Consider the following 27,204-nt stretch of genomic DNA (forward strand, 5'->3'; position numbering starts at 1 on the left):
CTGTTGAATATTAATCCTCTCAAAACAAGAATGTGTCCTCAGTACACGAATGCCCCACTCGCACTATCATTTTCCATGTTCAGTGGACCGTGAAATTGGGGTAAAAACTCTAATTTGGCATTAAAATTAGAAAGATCATATCATAGGGGACATGTGTACTAAGTTTGAAGTCGATTGGACTTAAACTTCATCAAAAACTACCTTGACCAAAAACTTTAACCTGAAGCGGGACAGACGGACGGACGAACGGACAGACGAACGAACGGACAGATGGACGGACGCACAGACCAGAAAACATAATGCCCCTCTACTATCGTAGGTGGGGCATAAAAATGTTTGAAGAAATTTTCTTTTTTATTTATGAAATTTCAAATGAGAAAAATTGAACCCAATTTTTTTAATCACATCCCCCTTTCCCTTATTCCAAAACTAATCTCAATTAAAATTTCTAATGGAGTTTGCAACAATAACTACTCATTTAAATACATCATAAAATATTAAGATGTAAAAAAAACTGCTTGTTATCACTGAATGTTATTTATTATAATTTATCAGTTGGTAGTAAAAAGTGAATATACATTGTATATTGTATATAACAAAGATTTAAGTTGATTCTGGACAAAGAAAGATAACTCCAATTAAAAAAAAATCTTGCTATTGCACAATATTTTGCAATTAGATATTTCTTGCTTACTATTCTGGACAAAGAAAGATAACTCTAATTAAAAAAAAATTTGCTATTTCACAATATTGTGCAATTAGATATTTCTTGCCATTGCGCAATACTGTGCAATTGAAAAGACTTGCTATTGCACAATACTTAATATAATAATTTTAGATCCTGATTTGGACCAACTTGAAAACTGGGCCCATAATAAAAAATCTAAGTACATTTTTTGATTCAGCATATCAAAGAACCCCAAGATTTAAATTTTTGTTGAAATCAGACTAAGTTTAATTTTGGACCCTTTGGACTTAGTGTAGACCAATTTGAAAACAGGACCAAAAATGAAGAATCTACATACACAGTTAGATTTGGTATATCAAAGAACCCCATTTATTCAATTTTTGATGAAATCAAACAAAGTTTAATTTTGGACCCCGATTTGGACCAACTTAAAAACTGGGCCAATAATCAAGAATCTAAGTACATTTTTAGATTCAGCATATCAAAGAACCTAACTGATTCATTTTTTGTCAAAATCAAACTAAGTTTAATTTTGGACCCTTTGGACCTTAATGTAGACCAATTTGAAAACGGGACCAAAAGTTAAGAATCTACATACACAGTCATGACAGTTAGATTCGGCATATCAAAGAACCTCAATTATTCAAATTTGATGAAATCAAACAAAGTTTAATTTTGGACCCTTTGGGCCCCTTATTCTGTTGGGACCAAAACTCCCAAAATCAATACCAACCTTCCTTTTATGGTCATAAACCTTGTGTTTAAATTTCATAGATTTCTATTTACTTATACTAACGTTATGGTGCGAAAACCAAGAAAAATGCTTATTTGGGTCCCTTTTTGGCCCCTAATTCCTAAACTGTTGGGACCTAAACTCCCAAAATCAATACCAACCTTCCTTTTGTAGTCATTAACATTGTGTTTAAATTTCATTGATTTCTATTAACTTAAACTAAAGTTATTGTGCGAAAACCAAGAATAATGCTTATTTGGGCCCTTTTTTGGCCCCTAATTCCTAAACTGTTGAAACCTTAACTCCCAAAATCAATCCCAACCGTTCTTTTGTGGTCATAAACCTTGTGTCAAAATTTCATAGATTTCTATTAACTTAAACTAAAGTTATAGTGCGAAAACCAAGAAAATGCTTATTTGGGCCCTTTTTGGCCCCTAATTCCTAAAATGTTGGGACCAAAACTCCCAAAATCAATACCAACCTTCCTTTTGTGGTCATAAACCTTGTGTTAAAATTTCATAGATTTCCATTCACTTTTACTAAAGTTAGAGTGCGAAAACTAAAAGTATTTGGACGCCGGACGACGACGACGACGCCGACGCCAACGTGATAGCAATATACGACGAAAATTTTTTCAAATATTGCGGTCGTATAAAAATGAAGAATCTACATACACAGTTAGATTTGGTATATCAAAGAACCCCATTTATTCAATTTTTGATGAAATCAAACAAAGTTTAATTTTGGACCCCGATTTGGACCAACTTGAAAACTGGGCCAATAATCAAGAATCTAAGTACATTTTTAGATTCAGCATATCAAAGAACCTAACTGATTCATTTTTTGTCAAAATCAAACTAAGTTTAATTTTGGACCCTTTGGACCTTAATGTAGACCAATTTGAAAACGGGACCAAAAGTTAAGAATCTACATACACAGTCATGACAGTTAGATTCGGCATATCAAAGAACCCCAATTATTCAATTTTGATGAAATCAAACAAAGTTTAATTTTGGACCCTTTGGGCCCCTTATTCTGTTGGGACCAAAACTCCCAAAATCAATACCAACCTTCCTTTTATGGTCATAATCCTTGTGTTTAAATTTCATAGATTTCTATTTACTTATACTAATGTTATGGTGCGAAAACCAAGAAAAATGCTTATTTGGGTCCCTTTTTGGCCCCTAATTCCTAAACTATTGGGACCTAAACTCCCAAAATCAATACAAACCTTCCTTTTGTAGTCATTAACATTGTGTTTAAATTTCATTGATTTCTATTTACTTAAACTAAAGTTATTGTGCGAAAACCTAGAATAATGCTTATTTGGGCCCTTTTTTGGCCCCTAATTCCTAAACTGTTGAAACCAAAACTCCCAAAATCAATCCCAACCGTTCTTTTGTGGTCATAAACCTTGTGTCAAAATTTCATAGATTTCTATTAACTTAAACTAAAGTTATAGTGCGAAAACCAAGAAAATGCTTATTTGGGCCCTTTTTGGCCCCTAATTCCTAAAATGTTGGGACCAAAACTCCCAAAATCAATACCAACCTTCCTTTTGTGGTCATAAACCTTGTGTTAAAATTTCATAGATTTCCATTCACTTTTACTAAAGTTAGAGTGCGAAAACTAAAAGTATTCGGACGACGACGACGACGCAGCCAACGTGATAGCAATATACGACGAAAAAATTTTCAAATTTTGCGGTCGTATAAAAAATGTATGGAAAACAAATATTTTTGGAATCAGCGTACTAGAAGCTATCATTTGACGATTGAAATGACATTTTAAACTTAGTTTCACAACTTTCATATCAAAATACATTGTTTTGATGGAAAGACCTTCAATTGTTCTCTGAACAATTGGTTTTTAATTTTTCATGCTTTTATACTAGTCTGATATAAGAAAGACAAACCAGTGCATGTTTTTCTTTATTTGACATTTTTTCTGTCAATTTAAGGTTTGCAGAACACATCATGGATTCATCCACTGTCAGATGTGGCAGTAAGTGGTCATCTTGCATGATATAACATGATATCTTCCTAAAGGATCTCAAATCACGATCTCTACCATTCACCAAAATATGTCCAGTAATATTTTTTGTCCTGAAATAAATCATTTCCATTAACAACATATATTTGTATATAAAAACTTGTTCACATTCTTGTACTTTTAGTCTTTGATGGATACGATAACATTAACAGTACCAATGTACTTGTCTTATTGTTGATTGATTGTTGGTGTTTAACGCCACTTTCAACAATATAAGCTATATTGTGGCAGTCAGTTTTTATTGGTGGAAGAAGCCTGAGTGCCTACAGAGAACCAGACCTTGAGTGGAAAGCTGTCAATAAATATTAGAGTTGAATGCACCTGACATGTGCGGGGGTTAAACTCACATTCTCAGTTTTAAGAGGCTGGTTATTATACAGTTAATGAATTACTAAAAGACTACTCATTGGCCATTACATCACATTTTAAAGTTTTTTATATCAATATGTTAGTTTTAAAAAAAGAAAACAAACAACAATCAGCAATCATAAGTTTTCCTATGTTTCACAAAAAATCAAAATGAAATCAAAGTATTAAATCTTTCAAAATAGTATGGTAAAATTGAAAAGGCTATTAAGATTCAAAATGTTCAGGTGCAAAGAAGAACAATAAGTCAGCAATTAATTTAGCCAAGTTTTAGTGCAATTGGGACTTGTCAAATGGGAAATGGTTTCTTTTTTATTTACTTCAAGCCTCTAGTAAGTCTCTCGCTATCAAATCGTGCAATTGAATAAGTGCATGGAATATTATATCTCATATTAATGAAATAAATTACTTTGCTCTGTCATGTTAATATGCTCTTTTATTGGAATAAAAATATCATATCTTATCTCATAGTATAGTTTCATAACTTTACATTTGTCAAAGTACATGTATTTTGCGATTGTTTTCGGTTCAATCATGTGTTATATGATGAAACTTGCCAATCTCTTTGGAACATACCTATATCCTGCCAAAATATTCATTAAAGATGATTTCCCAGCTCCAGATGGACCCATTATAGCTGTTAGTTGTCCTGACTGAAATTTTCCTGATATACATTTCAAAATGTCTTTTACACCTGTATAAGACAAAAACAAATACATATTAGATTTTGTTATTAATTTTGTTATTGGTTCGCCATACTTGTTTTTTATTAAATGTAATTGATCTGTTAAAAATCTGACCATTGGTCTGTCTCATGTAATTGTTCACATGTTTTCATGTCGGAATATTGTTGAAGGATGTATACTGTAAAGTGACCTAAAGATATTTTCACTTTAAGTTGCTAATATCCATGCATTTGCAATTGGAATCTGTTCTCAGTGGTGGATAGTTTTCTGACTGGCAATGATACCCTGTGTTAAATTATTTTTTTGTATATTTGTGCACATAACTACAAAAATGCAAGTATTTGCAATAATTTTAAATAATAATAAAAAAAAAAATTGTACATGTATGTGTTGTTTTCATCACTGATTGAAATCGCAGTAGAAATATTTGGTAGAAGAGTAAAATTTCAAATCATATAAGGTACATTGTATGGTGTTGACATACAAACCTTCGATATATCACTATTGCTGAGAGTGTATAGGTATTTAATGAGTACTGTAGAATGATAATAAGCAATTTGTTCAGTGTATAGAATAAGCTAAAGTGTGGAAAATATGGAAGATTATAGTTCCGCTATAGAAACAAAACATATACATTTTGTAGATATAAAATTGTTACAAAAAAAAAAAAAAAAAAAAAAAAAAGCCTGCCTGCCGGGTCATTAAAATTTTCCCAAGTATGGGGAAACCAACAATTAATTTTTCATGGCCCAACAAGGTCAAAATTCTAAATTCATTAATTGTTAGTTTGAAACGTGTAACTGTGTAATTTGTACATTTGTAATATGTTTATTTGTAATTCTTGTTAAAATTTGTAATTATCATAAAACGAAATGTAGCAGACATGTCACAAGACTTTCTCTGAACAGGGCAAACACAACCTACATGTAAGACAATTAGTTTGTAAAAAAAATGAATGGTGGCCCCTGTCTATCTTGTTTGTTATGACCATGAGCATTTGACAGACTGAATTACCACAAAAACTTTCTTTTTATCACACAAAATTGGATTTTCCATGCATAATCTATACAAAACCTGACATTTTAAATTTGCACAACTTAAAGCATGACAAAAGTCCAGTGACCCACACTTTTCAAAGTTTTCCTTAGATATCAATACTGACTGATAATTTCTATGGATTTTAATTAAGACCCCTTATCCACCTTAAATGGAATGACCATGTTATAAAATAACATATGTAAACAATCTCCTTAAAGCTTCCAATAACAAAATCTGCACCATGTTTTAGGGATCTCCATGGATGAAAATTGAACAATGGAGGAACTTTCACCATCACAAACTGTGTCTACTGTCGTACAGTGTAATGTGATCGAAAGTATTTCATCCCTCCATGTAAGGAATGGTGAACATGCTCATTCATTGCTTATTTAAATTGTATTTATTTGTAAATTTTCATTATATAAGTATAAATATTTTCATAAATTGACGTTTGTAACCATTCAAATGCCCAGCCTTCGTGGCCCCCTTAGTCAAGAATGACCAAAGGATGTCATGAAGGTCCCCATGTAGTTTCCTTGCTATTTTTGGTAATTGATTTGGGGGTTAAAAATCATGTGGAGCTTATTTTTTCACGGACACTGTCAAATTCAGAGGTCATGAACCCATTAACGGTACAACAAAACGATTCATACGGGTAATGTAAAAGGTTGAAGACATTTGTACAGCAATTGTTGAAAAATGAAAACGTTTTTAATGACTTTATCTAGCAAATGGATGCTATGCCACATGCATAGAGACCGGAAACACGGATGTATCAATTGGATTGTAAACTACGAATTGAATTCAGAATTACGATACAGTATTTCTTCACAGTAAATATTTTAGTTTTTACTTTTTAACTTTTTAACTGTTAAAGTAATTCTATATTCTCGTTACAACAGTACTCGAGTTACTTGCAATCAAATAATATTAATTTTTACGTCTTATTTTGTACTTCTTAAAAAAGGGGGTGCCGATTGCGTAAGTCAAAATAAAGCACATGTTCGACTTGTTAAACTGTCTTCTTTGTAACTGGATTATTAATTTATTTATTTAATCTACATTATCATAAGCATTTGCTAAAACTTAGTTGAATAATTAGATAAATGAATCTTCTATCTTCAGATACATGTAGTATCCTGTCTGGTTTGTTAATCTACCTGTACAAGCTCAGGTACAAGTGATTAGCGATCTTAATCCGGATACCCCCAGGTGTTACAACTGTATTGGACTATAACATAAAAAAGTCTAAGGGTTATGCAATTACATGAATTTGATTATAATTGCTAAAAAAATGGTGTCTGGCTATAAAAAACGATAACAGTTTTGAACGATGGCAGAAGACATTTTAAAGATGGTGCGGGTCATTTGACGATGGCGCAAGACATTTTAACGATGACAGGGCCCCATCATTAAACAGGCCATGGAGATCCCTGGTTTCATGTCTGTCATATTTGTTTTTATGGGGTTAGTTGTCTCATGGGCAATCATACCACATCTCCTTTTTTTATATTAACTTCAGAAAGAGGAAAATGAGTTGAAAGCTCTCATAAGACCTAAATGTACATTGTATATACATATGTAACAGAATATGCCAGTCCAGTATGGGATCTTTATTTTATTACAGAAATGCACTAAAAAATAACCAGAGATATAAAAGGTAACTATGTGATGTCTGTATGTTTGTGTTGTATGTGTATCTGATGTTATTACATGTATGTTTTGTTTATTAATATTAGTCGGTTAAAGAGCTCTTAAGAGCTCATGTTCTTTGTTATTATGTATATATGCAACCCGACTTTAAATAAAGATTACTTTACTTTACTTTAAATGGTGAACAGCACAATAAGTGATGAATAGACACCATATGCATGATCAGTCAAGTTTAAGCAAGACACTCAATCACTTAAAATGGAGATCGTTGTATTAAAGTCCAATTAAAGATTCCAGCATCATCAATTGAATATCAGAATATTTTTTTTTTCATGAACCATCAGGGATTGGTGTGTCTACATTTTGTACCTCCTGTTGTGTTTTTTAGAACTGCCAGTCAAATTTTTCACCACCTCACTGGCTCAGTGACAAACCTCAAAACATTTTAAGAGGTAACCATAAGGTGTTGTACATGCATCAAAATAATGACAAAATAATCAGTTCCTTGATCTGGTAGAAGTAGATGTTAAAGAAAATAATTTGCTTTAGTTTGAGGAAATAAAATTAGTTTGAGGAAATAAAATGAACTCATCATGACTTGTCTTTGAAGACATTTCCATTGGCCAACTTTAGGAACATATTTTGAAAATTGTTGAAACAATGGTTGACTTGTTTTGAACATTTTGTATAAACCTTTATGTCGCCCTTCTCTGACTCTGTAAGTTAGATCTCTATATTCAATGTCAACAGCTCGTCGACTTGGCAGGTGCGCGAACTGTTCGAATCGACTGGAGTTATTTGACGGAGTACTGCCTCCTGACGCTGACTTTTGATATTTAGATCTAGATGTTGATACATCTGGGTGAATTGGAATGTGTAGCTGGACAGCTAAAAGTTCTGCCATATTAACAAGTTACAAAGTCCACTCTTTTCTTTGTCGTCAAACTGTTTTCGCCATTTTTGTTGTGATTTTGCAAGCCCTTGACCTTTGATCAAATGACGAACTTGTTGGGTAACTTGTTGATGGTTTTTTACTAGGGGACAGAACTCGATACCCCGATTATCTGAAGAACCGAAGAGATCTAATTTAAGAGAAGATAACAGCGGACCATAATATGCGTTATGTTTATCTTTACGAACAACTCATGGTTAAATAAAAAAATAGATGTCACCCTTATTTACTGCTTTTAGACAGCATTAACAGAGACATATAATACAATAGAATATGTCTCTGGTATTAATTATAGCCTTTGTATGAGGTCTATACAGGGATATATTGACATGAAAGAAGTATATTGATTGAGGACTACATGATTTCCGAGCAGGGACTTTCTATACTACTAACCGTTAGTCCCTGGTCCGAGGTCGATATACTTCTCTGGTTGGGTCTATATATCCTGAATAAATTCTATCATTCTGATTTTGTTGGAACTTAGTTTTATATATACCATATATAGCCTAGACAAAAACAACATGATATTATATGTTATTCAGTGCGTCTCAGACAGGGGAGTATAAAGTCTAAGCCGGGAATGTCACAGTATATACCCTGTCTGAGACCTGAATTACACATATAATATTACGAATTACCCCTGACTTACTGTTATTTTCCAGTGCAGGTATTTATTGAACATTCACAAAACATGAATGTTTATTCATTATATGTTTAGTGTTTCTTTAATATTTTGAGTAATCCCATTTAAATGCACTTTTTTTTATCTTGACAATTTTTTCCCGTTAAAAAATAGTTTTAATAAAGTTTTCATCTGAGTGGCAAGGTTCCGGTGCAAAATTTAGTTAGCGTTCATTTTGTGTCCGGGGAAAATAGGACATATCTGAAAGTTTTTAGATATCATATTTTGTGTTTGTATGTGTGTGTGGCTTTGTTTTTTAAAACACATATAGTGAAAAGCCCAACCCGGTATGATCTGATATGTTCGGCATACGTGAAGGATTTTCTAATTTGCTGTCACGGAACATAATTGTATTGTGTATGTAATAATTTATAATAACACTTTTAACATTAATTTTTTTAAAGTATTAAAAGTGAAAATTGCCTGATTTTGAATTAAAAATATATTATTGACTGATGCACGTCATTATTTTCCCTCTTTGAGCCTCTGACATTACTTAGTGTTCTGTTTAGCTTTTAACTACGTCAGACAGTAAAGAGGGACGAAAGATACCAGAGGGACAGTCAAACTCATAAATCGACAATAAACTGACAACGCCATGATGGCTAAAAATGAAAAGGACAAACAGACAAACAATAGTACACATAACACAACATAGAAAACTTAAGTATAAACAACACGAACCCCACCAAAAACTAGGGGTGATCTCATGTGCTCCTGAAGGGTAAGCAGATCCTGCTCTTAACCGGTGTTATTATGACGTTTTTGAGGTTCCAATTGGGGATAAAAAAAAAAAAACGCTGCATATACCCCGGCAGTTTCCTGAATATATACTGACATCTCTGTGTTGTTATCCAATCACAAACCTCGACATATTTGTAATCTGTATAATATAAGTTGTTATTTCATTTTTTTTTTTACATCTTATGTATTTGAAGATTTTTTTCTTTCTCAAATAATGGAACAGAAATTATAATTTTTTAAACTTTTTACAATAACTTGAAATTCATTACATGACGTCACAAAGTATATCGGTATTAGATAATTTAAAAATAAACGTGCAATATGCAGTTTTTGCTATCCGCCGTTTTCTATCTACCTTCGAGATTAAAGTTTGACATGTGACTATTTCTGAACGAATCAACTGACTGGTATATGTAATCTCATAGAAAACTTCAATAAGCAGTCGATAAAAATCACGGTGAAACACTGCTCTCTTCAAGTTATGAGCCACACACCCGGGTTATCTTAATAGGTATCAAGTACCATCTCAGCAGACTTTAAAAGAAACATCCACATCCAACATACCGCCGCTAAAGCAAACAAATCTGTTTCATCAGAAGAAACCTTAAAGTCCAATCTGACGCAAAGAATCAAAGGAAGAGCGTACCAAACACTTATTAGACCATTTGAGTTGAAATAATGTTATACTGATAAGCCCCAGTCACACTGTCGCGTTTTTTAAAAGAGCTACGTAATACTACGTTTTGAAAGCGTAGCGAAACGGGAATATACATAACGAAGTGTATCTAAACGTAGGGATCCTTTGTTCAAAACTGGACCTGCGCCGTATGTTTTGAAAATTCAACAACAAACGCAGTGCTGTTTGAAGTGGTTTGTATCGGTTTTGGTCAAGTTTTCTGTGTTGAACGGCTTTGTATCTTATTTCTTTGGATATGAGTTGGTCTCGTTTACTTGTGTCCTTTGCCAATTGATTTCAGATTTGATTAGATCATCGACGATAATCCGTGTTAAATTAATGACACTTCACAATCCGCCGTTGAATAACTTGTAATGGCTCCTGAACGGATGTTAACAAAAATAGCACGACGGATGTCACCAGTAGAGTTAAAAATAACGGAACCACCTGGAGAACTTGTTTTATATAGTTACACATCTTTATACTGCAATCAGCTATTTTACTATACAGATAAAGCTATACTTGTAATATGATTTTTACTAATTTCTTTGATCTTTTGTGTGCTTTAAAATCTGATGTTTTGGAAAGGAGTGCATTAACTTCCCGATTTGAACGTTATTGCACTGTCGTAGGATTATTCAACAATCTCCCATTAGAAAACCATTGGTGGGAGGAGCCAAAAAAGCAGTGCATTAACTTCACTGAAAGTGCACAGTAAGGCTCCACCTCTTTTTTACATAAACAAACGTCTTTTACTTGAAAGAAGAGAATAATGTGTGTTTTTTTTCTAAGATTCGAACTAAAATTAAACTCTTGTGTAGAACCTCACAGGGAATATCTCTGAAAATAGCAAAAACTGAATAAAATGAAATTTTAACAAGTGAAACTACGAGCTACTGCTCACTGATGATACCCCCGCCGCAAGTGGATAATATTAATAGTGTAAAAATATGGAAGTGTTCGGTAAACAGGAAGTTGTCGAGTGATGAATCTGAAAACGCATCACACGGTATACCTGACTTATATAAATCCTGAAACCAAATTTCAGAAATCCTTGTATTGTAGTTCCTGAGAAAAATGTGACGAAAATTTTCAACTTGGCTATCATGTGTTAAATCATACAAGTGTTCGGTAAACAGGAAGTTGTTGAGTGATGAATCTGAAAACGCATCACACGGTATAGCTGACTTATATAAATCCTGAAACCAAATTTCAGAAATCCTTGTATTGTAGTTCCTGAGAAAAATGTGACGAAAATTTTCAACTTGGCTATCATGTGTAAAATCATACAAGTGTTCGGTAAACAGGAAGTTGTCGAGTGATGAATCTGAAAACGCATCACACGGTATAGCTGACTTATATAAATCCTGAAACCAAATTTCAGAAATCCTTGTATTGTAGTTCCTGAGAAAAATGTGACGAAAATTTTCAACTTGGCTATCATGTGTAAAATCAGACAAGTGTTCGGTAAACAGGAAGTTGTCAAGTGATGAATCTGAAAACGCATCACACGGTATGGCTGACATATATAAATGTTGATACCAAATTACAGAAAGGGTGGATGTGTAGTTCCTGAGAAAAATGTGACGAAAGTTTCATGGGACGGACTGACTGACGGACTGATGGACGGACGGACGGACTGACAGACAGAGGTAAAACAGTATACCCCCCTTTTTTAAAGCGGGGGTATAATTACTAGTACTGTAATTTATACATTCAAGTGAAAATATAAAAAAAAGCCCACCGTTATGCTTTACATAAAATGAAACAAATTCAAAGTTAGTCAGTAAATAACTCGGCAACATATTAATTCAATGAAAATTAAAGTTGTAATTTGAGAATGTAACGGCACCAGAATCATTCAAACGGCATGTATTTGTGATATCCACCAGACAGTGTTTCTTGTTCAAATTCCTTTCAAACGGTTCGGCCACAGCAGTTTTGGTTTGAACGGATTCCTGTAAACTGTCATTCATATCACGATCGGACGGGGGGTTCAAGACATCCGATACTCGCTTTTGAATGTTACTGTTAGCGGTCTTGTATGTTCGAACGCCTTTCGTAGAGCGGTGCCCAGTCCTTTCCATAATCTGTTGCTCATCTTCCTGCTTGATATAGCGCAGTACTTAGCACATGTTCTTTTTCCCGAGTGGTTGGTAAAGTTGCCAACCAAGCCCCCCTTTTCACACATTTCACGCATTAAACCATTCAACTTGTTCACTCCTAACGCGGACTTTCCGTAGCGATGCTTATCTTGGACATCAGAAATAAGTGGTTTGCGATAAAATACGCCAGATCCAATTGCCTCCAAGTATGTTTCATAGAAGTCAACTATGCATCTTGGACCTGCAAAAGAAGAATTATGAACTTTAAAATGTATTTTCCTCCGCTTAACTTATGTCGCATGTATAGAAACAGAAAGATATAACAAGTGGTATTTATTAACAAGTTTAATATAAAAACTAAAAAACTCATCTGATTAGTTAGAAAGGGTCTCCCACCGGCAAAATTTTAAAATATTTTATGGGAAACAGCTGAAGATTCAGAAATTGATATAGGCCAGTCAGCAACCCCGTACTGTCTTGCTCGAGAGGTTTTTGAGATGAAGCGCCCACAAAAACTCGCTATTTAGGGACGGATAGACAAACAAACAAACGGGCGGGCGGACGGACGGACAAATGAAAATAAAAGACAACCACGTGCTTTTAATATCGGAGTCTTCAGATTTCTACAAGTTTATACGATTTAGCCTGAAACAAGTTAGTCACGGCTTTGTCATTCTTTTTGTTTCAAAAATACATAAAACGTGATATGCTAATTGCCGTTTAAAAAACAAGTTTTTTTAAATAATTTAAATACGTATACACTTACCTCTTGCATAGTGTTTGATATCTTTATTATCCAGCCGTAAATCGCCTAAACCACCTTTGAACGCCTTGTTGTTTCGACCAATAAATCTTATAAATCTTCCAGTAGCATCTTGTTCGGAGATTTGAGAGAGGACAAGGTTTTCTTCATCGTCGCCTAAAAAATCAACCATTGCCTCCGACATTTTAAGCTTCTAGCATACAAGAGCTCGTGCAGAATTTTAACGGGAATAACGTCTTTTTGGCCACGCCTTAATAATTAACATATTTAATGTCTGTATAATATAGCATATTCATTGGTCATATTACAAATCATATATAGCCACGCCTTACCCATTAAAATTTTTAATGCACTCAAACGCTACGCGTTTTCGATGCATTAAAAATCTTAATTCGTAAGAGCCGTTCTATATATATATAACGTATAAACGTTAGCTTTATACGTCAATGATCCCAACTAACCTATAAGCCCCGCCTTCTTACCGGAACTACTGTATTTCACCAATAACGTCACGTCACAACCATGACAATGTGTAGTAACAATGGTCAAACTTTTATGAATTTAAACTTGTTATGTCTTCAAATTGTTAATCTATATACAATGTGTATTAACTGTTATTAATTAAGTTCATTTTCCTTTCCAATTCCTTAAAATGTCAATGCCTTACCGCCTGAACTAGGGTCATAGGGAAATACCCTAAAATGGTACCCCAAGAAGGAAATTCCAAACACTTTTTTTTTTACAATATTTGTTACATACTTTTTTTTAATTTCTAATTTTTTATCGATTTCAGTATAAAAACAATATACGTATAGTGTCTTGAAATATGAAATTTATTTGTATTCGGCAAGAAACAGGGGAAATGCTCGGTAGAACTTCGCATTTCCCCCGTTTCTAAGCCTCATACAAATAAATTTCATATTTCAAGACACTATACGTATATTGTCTAATTATCCTGCAATTGGGTGTCCTACTATACAGATACAGCCCTACAGATATCGCTATCATAATGCTGTATCTGTATACTATACAGATGTATCTGTATACTATACAGATATCGCTTTAAAGCTCCGCCCACTGCCGGACTGAGTATTGTTTGAACCTGTGTGACCTCAGAATGTGTATTCCAGTTGCATTCCAACGACAATGACACTTTGGTACACCTTGTTTCCTAGCCTCGTACGAATACAGCTGATATTTAAAGACACTAAACAGTTACGATACTGTTGTCAAGTCATTAAAGATTGCATATTTTGGCGCTAATATTGAGTCACTGATAAGGTCTTTACATCGGAACTAAACACATTTATTCTAAAAACAGTTGTTGGCATGACACGGGTTATGTTCTTCTCATATATGTTATGATGGTATGATACTAAATCCCTAACGGGAAGGATTGTGCCTGATGTTCATATGATGAAATCATAATCTTTCAGTCAGTTTAATTGAAGTCTGGAGCTGGCATGTCAGTTAACTGCTAGTAGTCTGTTGTTATTTATGTATTATTGTCATTTTGTTTATTTTCTTTGGTTACATCTTCTGACATCAGACTCGGACTTCTCTTCAACTGAATTTTAATGTGCGTATTGTTATGCGTTTACTTTTCTACATTGGTTAGAGGTATAGGGGGAGGGTTGAGATCTCACAAACATGTTTAACCCCGCCGCATTTTTGCGCCTGTCCCAAGTCAGGAGCCTCTGGCCTTTGTTAGTCTTGTATTATTTTAATTTTAGTTTCTTGTGTACAATTTGGAAATTAGTATGGCGTTCATTATCACTAGACTAGTATATATTTGTTTAGGGGCCAGCTGAAGGACGCCTCCGGGAATTTCTCGCCACATTGAAGACCTGTTGGTGACCCTCTGCTGTTGTTTTTTATTTGGTCGGGTTGTTGTCTCTTTGACACATTCCCCATTTCCATTCTCAATTTTATTGTCTATTTATTATTGCCAAATTACAACCAGCATTTATGTCCACCCTTTTCACTTGTCTATATAGATTCTTATGGTATTGTTAGCTTCGAAATATAATATGATGATCCCGTTTTAACATTTTATTGCAATATATTGCACTTTAAATAGATAACTATAGACGTATGGTGTATCTAGGCTATGTCCTGTTCATTTGCTTGTTGATGCATTTACGTATGTAATGATTAATATGTGATCTAATCTGCTTTTTATATCTATTTTCGTTTGTGCCTTAATACATAGCTTGCATTGCCTTAACTTTGTTACTGATTAAAACCTGGACGATAATTTGTAGCTTGCCTTTGACTATTGCAATTGACACCGATCAATTGATAGGACTGTACTTTTTCCTCTTGATGTCTGTTGGATATTTGTGTCGTTCCGTTGCTGTCTTATTGTAGTGTTTCCCTTATATCATTTTAATTAGGTCAAATTATCCATCAAGCATGACCCTTAGCATCTTTTCTGAATAAAGATATATTCTAGTGTATATGAATGAATGAACATAACCCTTGCAAAAAAAGTTATGACAAATAATGAAATATAATGGATTATTTACACTATTTACAAAGAGTATTTCTCTTTATCTTCGACAATTAAAGTTGAAAAATTGCGTTTAATAGAACATTTATGACGTTGCCTACTCATGAAATCTTATGCATATGACATTTAAATGTTGAATGGTGTAAAGCTGTAAAACAATGCATTCAACTTTGTAACGTAATCTGATCTTGGGGGACTAAATTGATTTCATTTTTTATTTAAAATTTTAACATATTTTTGTAGATTAAATTTAAATAGCAGTTTAAAATTCCCATTATAAAAGGAAGTTGTAAGATAAATAAAATAAAGATGGAATGTATAATATAGAACACGTTTGCAAGAAAAACCTTGGACGAATTTGCTTTAGAGTTTTCATAATATGAAAAAGAAAATATATTCAAAAGCTACATATAAAACTTAAAACGAATTCAAAATATAATATCAGAATAATATGCAAACAATACAAAATTGTATAATATAATATAATATAATATTGCTAATTTTTTTCCAATTTGAACAATAATTCTTCAATACCTTGTTTGTGTAGTGATTTTAAAACTGCAAGCCGAGGAATTTATTAAAAAGGAATTTTGTACTAAGTGTAATGAAATCTAAATTGAATCTACATATCATTTCTACCTTTATGACTGTGACATTTTGAGATTATTAATAAAAAGTATAGAAAAATAATATCAATTGAATGGTTAACACAATTTTTCTTAACATACAAAAACGAAATTTTCATACTTATCTAATGGTCCGACTTTATTAACCACTGAGTTTCTACCCATGCAGGTTGTTGCCATGGATACACCAGAAATCAAAAAATCTTTAACAATTTCAACTACTGGAAATAAAATCTATGCCATGGAAGATACTGATTACATACCAAACATTTTAGACATTTCCCATATTTTGCCAAAAGTAGAATTTCAATCCCTTGGAGTGATACCTTTTCTGAAATTGTTTACATATATCTATTAAGAGATCAAATAAAAATTATATGTCTTTTGTTTTAATTATTTTTTGTAAAAATGCGTCAAAGTCTGATTCGTGTCGTGGTTAATACAAGAGTTCACAATATTTTTAATTTCCCGTCTCGATCACTTGAAATTTTATTTATCATGTAGCGTACCGATCATCTCGTTATCAATTCGACTCTGATGTAATTTACATCTTTCGCATAAAATAACATATTTGGTAGATAGATGCCGAAACTCCCGAAATCGATCCGACTGTGATCAGACAGTGACCAGACAGTGATGACAGGAAAAGTTATGAAAGTATGACTGAGACTTTAACGCCGCAGTACATAATATCTCCCTTTTTAGCACACCTGGTTCGAAAGTCCAGTGTGAGCTTTTTAAGGTAACACGATACCGAATGGCATATCTCCCGATTTCCAAACTTTTTGGCACACGTGTTCTTTGAATCGAGTTACATCGGAAAATGTAATAAAAAATGGGGGTCACCATTTTTGTTTTCTTGGTATTTTCATAGGAAAACGTCAATTTTGGCGACAAATTTACATAGGTATATAGGAGAAATGCCTATTTTGCAACTTACATTTATAGATTTTCCAATGGATGGCTATGTTCTTATATACGGAGAACAACAAAAAACTAACATTAGAATGAAATTCAAAACAGTTTGGCTGTGGCCATTGATTGACACATTAAATTCATCCATTGACTGGGACAATTTAGGTGAACGTTTGTATGTAACGACCACTGCTCACTATGAACTTTTTAAAGACACCTAAACTATGGGGTCACCAAAGGTCCTCAACACCTTTATAAAGTAATTCGAAAAATTAATCAGGAATGACACGATGTTTTGATTTATATCAATTGTATAAATCAAAACATAAAGGTTATTCCTGATTAATTTTTCGAATTGTTTTATAATTAAAGGCGTTAAGAAACCTTTGGTGACCCCACAGTTTAAATGTCTATCGTAGGTACGTCGTGAACAGTGGTCGTTACAGATAAACGTTCACGTAAATTGTCCCAGTCAATGGATGAATTCAATGTGTCAATCAATGGCCACAGCCACACTGTTTTGAATTTCATTCTACATCCAGGATTGCAAGCTGAATCCATACACGTATAGAAAATCATATGTCACCATCGTTGTTTTTGAGATAAATGGCTTCAAAGTTGATTGATACTCTTAGAATTTGACCGCAAACGTGTGACGTTATTGAATACAGAATGTAACGTTATTCCTACTCGGATATATGGAAAACAAAATATGTGCCGGGATCTGAATGGTGTTTATTTTATGTTCATTTCCCATGTCGGGTTTCGTAACTTTCCTAGTAAATAAAATTCTACTGATATAACTTATTTCGTCCTGCACATTGAAATTTCACTCACAGGAATTAACATTAATCTCGTCTGATTTTCACACCAAACGAACTTGCTTGAACTGGTGTGTTCCACGTGAATCTTATGATAATAATTCATGAATAAATCACCGGAATTCGGTACACGTTAAATTCACGTAAATTTTTAAAATAAGATTATTCAAATAATATCTTTATTCTAAAATTTAATTAAAATCATGAAAAATAACTTCATATTTTTGTAAAGTTCATGTGAAAATAACATGAAAAATACTTTTATATTTTTGTAAAGTTCACGTGAAAATAACATGAAACGCCATCCTTTAAGACAATGGTGATATCATACCTCCATACATGCAGAAATAGAGTTTGCTTTAAAAAAATTGATTCAGTTAACAGTTGCTCGGTTTTTGATGGTCGTTTAACGTTCAGTGGCAAATAGTTCATGCATGTTCGGGACGATACATTACAATTTTGAGAACAATTGTTTATAAAAGACACATTTGATGCACCAGTCAAAAAAGGTTAACCATTTTGTTAGTTGTGAAACTTATGAGGGAAAATAATGATCCTGAAAAAATACACATTCTAAAAAGTGAAATAACAAACTCAAAGAAAAATTCAAAACTATTATTCTCGACTTGCTACGTACATTAGTATATTGTACTCTGCGTGGTGTAAATGTGTGAGTTGGTTGCTCAGCAAGTCGGACAAACATTGCAAACTGTATGCAAAATTTCACAAAGTTCAACAGTCTGTCATTTGTGGAAAATTATTTACAAAACAAATCTTGAGATCATATATACATTCTTTAAAGTAAAATAAAACTGCGAAATATAAAAGTTCCAGCTTGAAATTCCACATGTTGGAGATATAATTTTATTAAAATGCTTAATCCAGCAACCTTTCATGAACAAAAAATAAAGAAAATCCAGACGATATGCACACCTTTAATATGAGTAGTAAAACCAGGTACATAATTTTAAACCTGAAGCAAAAAGACTACGAATTAAGTGCGGGATTGACGATCGAACGGACATGGTCGAAACTATATGAAAATACGTGCTCTATTAGGATTTTGGTGACAAAACATATTTTTAAATATGCAGTTTATAACGGAAAGGTAAGTTGGAGATCAAAATGAAGAAGCAATGTCAGCAAGCTAACATTTCAGTCATTTTGTCTTTGTTGGAAAGTTGATTAATTGGCAATTTTGCCGCACCTCCTTATTTCATTATAGTTTGAATTTTCTCCAGAAGAACAAAAGTTTTAAGACTTAAACAAATATGTACTAAAAGACTGAAATGTAACTGTGATAATTATACTTCACATACTTATCAAAACTCTCCAATTTAGGGCCCAACGTTTACTAAACTATACAAATTAGAAATAAAAAGATACTCGTCCAATTAGCATTAGTTACAATTTGCTTGATGTCTTTGTTTTTGATGTCGATAAATGTCCAGATGTTGCTTTCTTATTAATTGCATATCCCATATCTCCATTTTTCATTCTAACAGCCAACTGTTGTACATATAAAATATTCCATATATTTTTTCTTTGTATTTGTACGTTTACAAATAAAGTCTCATGTTACCCCACTTCCATAATGAGCAAGCGGTAACGTAGATAATTCTTTGTGCGTAAATGTTCGTATATTTTGTTGATTTCTTTGAAAAATTAGAGTCAATGATCTAAATTTTAACAACTAAAGTTTCAAGTGACGGTTGTAAATTGTAGGATTGATTGCTGGTTGCTTAACGTCCAGTGGCAAATATTTCATGCATGTTCAGGACGAGAACAAGTTAACAATAAGTAATACATCCCGCACAGCCAAATGGACGCCCCCACTTTGGAAGCATTTTACTGCCGGTCGGAATAAGACCAAGTGACCATATTTCTATCTTTAGTCACCCTTGGGGTGTAAATTGTAGGATATAAACAAAATATAAAAATTGTCAGAAATATAAAACGTATTTGTACTCACTACGAAACAAGTGGAAAACTCGGCGAGTCTCACTTTTCATCGTGTTTCTAAAGCTATAATAAGCTAGAGTTAGAGGAGGGGACAAGGTCTCTGCGCAATGCTAGGCGGTGTTGTCGTAGAAGTTAGAAAATAAAGTACAGGTTCCAGCCCCGGCGCCGGGGAGGAAGTTACGAATCAAATCTACTCTAACATCGTTAGGTTGATTTTCTAGGCACTTTATACATATTCTAAGGCCTGGTATTTCTTAATCATAAGAAATCCGATGGACAAGGTATAATTTGCAGTTGTCACTACACACAGGCAGACATATACATATATTTATTTACAGTGATTGTATGCTTCTAAAAATAGATTATCATCCTGCAATTATACTGAAGAGATGAGTAGATGATCATTTCTGTACACTAAAAATAAATACTTCGTGTATTGTATCAGAGATCCTTGTTTAATTCCTACAAGAAGGTAACACCTCCCGAAACGAAAGCTTATTTTTATAAGCTAGAGTTAGAGGAGGGGATAAGGTCTCTGCGCAATGCTAGGCGGTGTTGTCGTAGAAGTTAGAAAATAAAGTACAGGTTCCAGCCCCGGCGCCGGGGAGGAAGTTACGAATCAAATCTACTCTAACATCGTTAGGTTGATTTTCTAGGCACTTTATACATATTCTAAGGCCTGGTATTTCTTAATCATAAGAAATCCGATGGACAAGGTATAATTTGCACGGCGAGAAGGAGAAGAGAAAACTTTTGGATCCACCAACTCCACACTTTAGAACCTGATGGTCTTAACGAAAAAGACGAAAAAAGATACAGGAAAGATAAAGAATAATTTAAAACAAAGCATCGTCCTTTTTATCCCGTAATATTGGCCAATGGACGTTGCTAACTTCAACTACCAATTATGTATTTTTAAGGTAGCTAAATCCAAGTGCAACATGTACATTGAGCTGCAAAATTTTCTTATTTTCAAAGCAGCTAAATGCAAGAGGTCATATACATTGAGCTGCAAAATTTTCTTATTTTGAAGGCAGTTCAGTGCAACATAGACGTTGAGCTGCAAAAGTTTCTTATCATCTACATCCGATTTCACCTGGATAGATGCACGCTTGATAAAGCTAGTTGGTCTAGCGAAATATTGCGTTTATTTTCATCATTTTGTAAATATTTTAAACATTCTTATATTTACATACTTAATAGTGTGTTAAAATTACATTGTTAGGCAATCTATATATATATTATATATATATAAAGTGCCTAGAAAATCAACCTAACGATGTTATATATATATATATATATATATATATATATATATATATATATAAGTACGTCTGAGTCAGTGACAACTCTACAACAAATGTATCCATCGGATCGCCATCAATGATGGTGATACATGGCTGTGTACATAATGTATATACAACTCGTCTAAACATCAACCCAACAATGTTATATCTGTAAATTTTCTTTCGCAAATTTTTGGTTCTTCCCTCGCCGGGATTCGAACCCATGCTACTGTGATATCGTGACACCAAATCGCTTGCACTGCAGCCGTCCCGCTAGACCACACGACCACCTGGGCTCTCAAAAAAAGAGCTTTCGCTGGCCGTGTGTTACCTTTCCTCGTCAGTTTTAATCTAGCGGCGTACTACAGTACATGATATATAAGGCATGAAGATGTTATTGTTACAGATCAGCTAAATTATCTATAGTAAAGGATCCTACAAATTAATGTAATATACAGTCACAGAAACTAATTATATTTATAAGTACGTCTGAGTATATACAGTATATTTATCCATACAAAGAAATACATACAGTTCTTTTTTAGGGCCTAAAAAGGCAACTATGTTAGGCAGCAACCATTTGATTTTCTGGGGGGGGGGGGGGGGGGGGGTGCTATGGTTTTTTTTTTCTGGACTATTTTTTTCGCGACAAGTCGAAAACAATTTTTTTCTTTCAATTTTAGCATTACATATAGTGGCAGCTGAGGGTGAAACAAACAATTTTTTTTCTCAGAATCAAAAACAAATTATTTTTTTTCTCCAAAAAATGGAAACAAACTTTTTTTTCCAAAAAAAAACATAGCCCCCCCCCCCCCCTCCCCCAGAAAATCAAATGGTTGCTGCCTTAGTTCTCTCCAGTCGTTTTGTCTCCGAACTTGTACATTATTTCCAACTCTAATAATACACACAAAAAAACCACTACCACCGAATACCCTTGCAAGCGTAAATTAACACGAATATAAAATCTGAATGATTTCAAGATTTAGCTATTTTAGACTCTCTCTGTCGTTTGAATAATAATTAGTCAGTCGTATGGTTGTAAATTTCGAGAGAAAAATTTGTAACGGAAGCAGTCTGATTAGAGCCAGTCCCGACTATCAACTTGTGTTTATAGACGCAAGTGGATACTTGGGGCTGGCTTTAATCAGACTGTAACAGGACCTGATTTTTTTTTTATATTTTGCCGAATCAAGTTCCCATGTATTTCTCAGCCTACGTTAACTTTTTCAGGCTTCATTCCGATGTTGCTGTCTATCCCGTGTAGCATTAGTCTATAGGATTACAAATCTAGCACTTTATTTTTAAAATGTTTCCGAAACTATATCGGATTTACTCTGTACAAACCAATGAATTTCAGAGACTGTTTATACTGGAACACAGAGAAAGCTATTCGGCAAAATTACCACGTTAAACCATTTCTTTACTTTCCATACTAACAAACTATTGAGTATTCTGTATGAGTTTCAAAGTCTGCTTGTATTGTGCTTTTTCGCCTAATTCTACCCGTATTCTCATCCAAATAAATTTCCTTTTTCCATTTTGATCGAGCGGTGTTTTAAACGACCATTTTAACACGAATTAATAGATGTACAATATTGCCTGTGTTTATTACACGTCATACTAAGTTTCTATAGATTAGAAATCTATTTTCAAAACAAAATTTTGATGGGGTTACGGCGTGCATCATGAACATAAGTATTTATTGCAAAAATAAACCAAGAATAAAATAAAGTGATAAAACTCAGTCTTTTATGCATAAGAACATATATAGATAAATCGTGCAGATGCTTAAATATTAACGAAACAGAATATTTAAAAAAAAGTAAAGTAATACATTTTCAAAGATTAACAATTTAAGTAGAATTGCCGGAAAACGATAAAGCAAATAAGTTAACCGTAATATATTGCATCAAAACTCTCGGCACTCTGCATCTATTAAACACTTGTTGCCGGGCCGTTTTCTGTCGTCGTCGCCGTTACCTTTCACAGATATCATCACCTCTGAAACTGCTAGGACAAATTAAACAAAACTTGACCAGTCATCATTCGGGTAACTAGTTTAATCAAAAATGTGTCCACAGTACACGGATGTCCCACTCTCACTATCATTTTCTATGTTCATTGGGGTAAAAAATCTAATTTGGCATTTGAATTAAAAATATCATATCATAGGGAACATGTGTAATACGTTTCAAATTGATTGGACTTAAACTTCATCAAAAACTACCTTGACCAAAAACTTTAACCTGAAACATGACAGACGGACGGACGAACGGACGCACAGACCAGAAAACATAATGACCCTCTACTATCGTAGGTGAGACATAAAAATGTATCGAATGACGCAGCCTGCCGACATGGCTTGAAATAGAACATAACGGTAAAATGCAAGTTATTTTGTCTACTATCTTGAAAACCGGTATAGATATTTATATTAAAAACCAATTCTTCAGAGAACAATTGAAGGTCTTTCCACCTCGATAATAAGAATGAAATTTAAAAAACGATGTTAGAAAGTTTCACTCCTTGTTGATGTAATGTGGTACCTCAAACTGATATAAAACAATAAGATTAATAGGTATATGAAGAAGACTTAATTGTTTTATAATGAACAAGAAAGCATTTTTAGCAAAGGTCGAAATCTAGAACGTCAAATTGACCTTTGACCTTGATCTCAATTTCAAGGTCATAGGTCAGTGATCTCAAATCAAAAGACCCCAGGTCAATCACTTGTATGGTTGTGGAGAAATACCGTTTTAAAATACAAAAGGGGAGAAAACTCCTATAAGGGTTGACCAAAAAACTTTGACTTAAACGGGTTGAAGTTGTACCTTATCGTAAACAGGTATTTGGAAAACACATCATATCATTATCTGTTACAGTTTCTTTTGAATATAGATTACAAGCAAACATCAAAAATTGGAATATGACCTTGACCTTCAACCTTGACCTCAATTTCAAGGTCATAGGTCAGTGAACTCAAATCGAAAGACCCAAGGTCAATCACTTGTGTGGTTGAGGAGAATTACGGATTTCAAATACATAAGGGGAGAAAACTCCTTTAAGGGTTAATTAAACACTGCGACTTAAATAGGTTGAAGCTGCGCCTTATTGTAAACAGTTATTTGGCAAACACTTCATATCATTAACTGTTACAGTTTCTTTAGAATAACGATAACAAGCAAAATTAAAAATTTAGAACATGACCTTGACCTTTGACCCTGACCTCAATTTCCTTCAAATTGACGCAGGACTTCATATCAAAACACTGTAGACCTCTACGAGTTATAACGTATGAATTTATCCACCATATCGCCTATCTTAAATTTCCAAAGGGAAATAACTCCCATAAGATGTCTTCCGATCACTCCAGTTAAAATTAACCAAATCATTCTTAAGAGTAGAGGAACAGTTTGGTGAAAACAGTTTGTTGAAATCTTTTACGGTTTTAGAGATATAGCGATAACAAGAAAAAAGGGATGCGGGGAGATAACTCCTATAAGAACAAGTGTTCGGTCACACAGGGTGAGTTTTGAAAGCCCCATTACTGTACAATATCATTGGCCAAAAATCCATTCGATATGTTGTAAGACAAAAAAGCATCTCAAACGGCAAAAGAAAAAAAAAATAATCAGAAGAAAAACAAAAGGTCTTTCCACGAAGTGGAAAGTGGAAAGACTTAATAAAGGGAATTTAACTGTGGCAAAATTGCTCAGAATAATAAAATCTACATAATATCATCAATTTTGATACTTTTAAACGACGATTAATAGTAGTTATTGGCTTTTAACATGCATTTTCACATTATTTTTCATTCTTGTCTATTGTCTTGAAAATTATGATAGACATAATAGTGAAAATGGTCAGCAAGACAAGATTTAGAAATATATCAACGTCACCGAAATCGGAAGTCGACTCGTTATTGAAAGTACTGTCCTTTTTAAGGACGATTTTTCTCATTTATTACATTTTTGCCTGTTATCTTGAAAACTATAATAGATAGATAGAAACTTAAATAGCAAAAATGATCAAGAAGACAAACTCGCATTGGGTTATAATAGCTTATTCATAATGTTAGTTCAGAGAAAATGTTTTATAGTGTTGTATCTCCACTATTTTTCTGGTATTTATGCAGTAAAACATTGTCATCAATGCTATCTTAGAAGAACTATATGGTTAAATTGTTTGCATGGTTCGAACTCAATCTATGAGCAATTCAAAGTAAATACAACAGTCGTAAATTGGGATATTACACATTGGAAAAAATCTACATTTAAACAATCGTACACAAAACACAACATAAAAACTAAAGACTGGGCAACACAAGCCCCACCAAAAACTTGGGGTGATCTTAGGTGCTCCGGAAGGTGGCTGGGATCATGCACGACATGTGGCAACTGTTGTGTTGCTAATACAAGTACAAACTTGATTGATTATTAAAACAATGTCATGTCTTCTGTTGTCTATGGTTTAAGATCTTGCAAGTCAACAGACTGGTTATCCAAAAAATGCATCGACAATGTATAAATAATAGTTTATGCAAGGCATCATAGAATGCTGTCATAGTCTTGCTTTGTCTGAGAAAAATACTGTGAATCATGTATAATGAAAGTGACAAGAAAAAGGATTTTGACTATAAAATATCCCCCCTCCCTCTTACATTTTTTAAATAATGGGAGAGAGAGTAGATATCAAGGGGACAATATAATCATAAGTCAAATTAATACAGACAAAAACATGGTCATAAGGAAAACAGAGTAAAAGACAAACAACAATAACAAAATATTACGTGGAAAATAAATATCAAATTTAATCGTTTGACTTAAGGCTGATTGGTAAGATCACGCCTTCAGTGTAATCCATATTTAGCTTTATATCAAAATTTAGATTAAATTTCACGTAAATGTTAAATATAGAGGATTCTCTATAAGTTTAATGCTGATAAGAAAAACAGTTTGTTCAGTAATTAGTATCTAAGGTGGAGTAATTTCTTCAAGTAATGAGTTTTCATCACCAGTCTCCCACGACCAGTAACATATATTTATTTTAACATTTCTATTTTATATTCTTTACATGCACCTTTATCTTATAACCCTGCGAATGACTTGCATAGACTTCTGATAACATAACATTGTTTTCAGTGATGTATACGCTTGGAAACTTACTGTTAAAAGTCTTTTGCTTTATTGTGTCCTTGGATTATCCTCATTTCCCTTTTTTCATATGATAAATGTTGGATTGAGTTTGGTAACTTTTCATCCAGCATAAAATATTTCACGAAAACTCAGGACTTAATTACTTTAGACAGCAAGTTTATCATAATACACTAAAGCCTCAGTCACACCTTACCGGATAGCTCGAACGGACGCCTAACGGAAAACTTTTTTTCAATCCGTTCATGTCCGTTAGACGTCCGTTCTTATCCGTTAGACGTCCGTCCATATCCGTTGCATGTCCGTTAAGCGTACGTTTTATCCGTCGACGTCCGTTCTGTCCGGTGGAAAATTTTGAGCATGTTCAAAACTTTGAACGGACGTCCAACGGATAAAATGTCCGTTGAACGTCCGTCCGTTTTGTACGGTACTCGTCCGTTTCGTTTCCGTTTTGTATCCGTTGTAAACGTGTCCGTTATACATCCGTTGGAGGTCTGGAAGATAAATTCACCAACGGACTTCTACTGGACGTTAAACGGATAAAACGGATGTTGAACGGATGAGAAACGGACATCTACCGGACGTATAACGGATAAAACGGATGATGAACGGATCTGAAACGGATAAATGCCAATTGAAAATTTTGCGTCAGATTTCTTAAGGTTCATGAATTCTTATCTATCTATACTATTAAACGAGAAGACCTCATTTTTGGTGTCGCTTCTCTCCTTTCCACAATAAATTAATCAACATCTATACTATTAAACCAGAATCTATCTATATTATTAAAC

At 33.6% G+C, this 27,204-nt stretch overlaps 1 protein-coding gene and 1 long non-coding RNA gene across 5 annotated transcripts in view; both read right to left on the reverse strand.

Annotated features, from left to right (window-relative positions):
* Positions 1 to 8,224, reverse strand: part of LOC139523928 (ATP-binding cassette sub-family G member 4-like) — a 37,999-nt gene extending 29,775 nt beyond the window's left edge. For 3 of the 4 annotated variants that reach the window (XM_071318354.1, XM_071318352.1, XM_071318351.1), the window contains exons 1-3: positions 7,910 to 8,224; positions 4,416 to 4,533; positions 3,337 to 3,526 (exon numbers count right to left, since the gene is read on the reverse strand). In XM_071318354.1, coding sequence (XP_071174455.1) covers positions 3,337 to 3,526; positions 4,416 to 4,533; positions 7,910 to 8,120 — 519 coding nt within the window. In that variant the 5' untranslated portion in view covers positions 8,121 to 8,224. The remainder of the gene's footprint in view (positions 1 to 3,336; positions 3,527 to 4,415; positions 4,534 to 7,909) is intronic. The other variant, XM_071318353.1, reaches the window with a different exon arrangement.
* Positions 8,225 to 11,989: 3,765 nt separating this feature from the next.
* On the reverse strand, positions 11,990 to 26,549 carry LOC139523930 (uncharacterized). The gene is made up of 3 exons (XR_011664714.1): positions 26,426 to 26,549; positions 13,142 to 13,294; positions 11,990 to 12,616 (listed from the first exon to the last, which is right to left on the reverse strand). It is a non-coding gene; the product is annotated as an uncharacterized lncRNA (long non-coding RNA).
* Between the last annotated feature and the right edge of the window lie 655 nt (positions 26,550 to 27,204).

The sequence above is a fragment of the Mytilus edulis genome, chromosome 5 (assembly GCF_963676685.1).
Source record: "Mytilus edulis chromosome 5, xbMytEdul2.2, whole genome shotgun sequence".
Taxonomy (NCBI): Eukaryota; Metazoa; Mollusca; class Bivalvia; order Mytilida; family Mytilidae; genus Mytilus; species Mytilus edulis.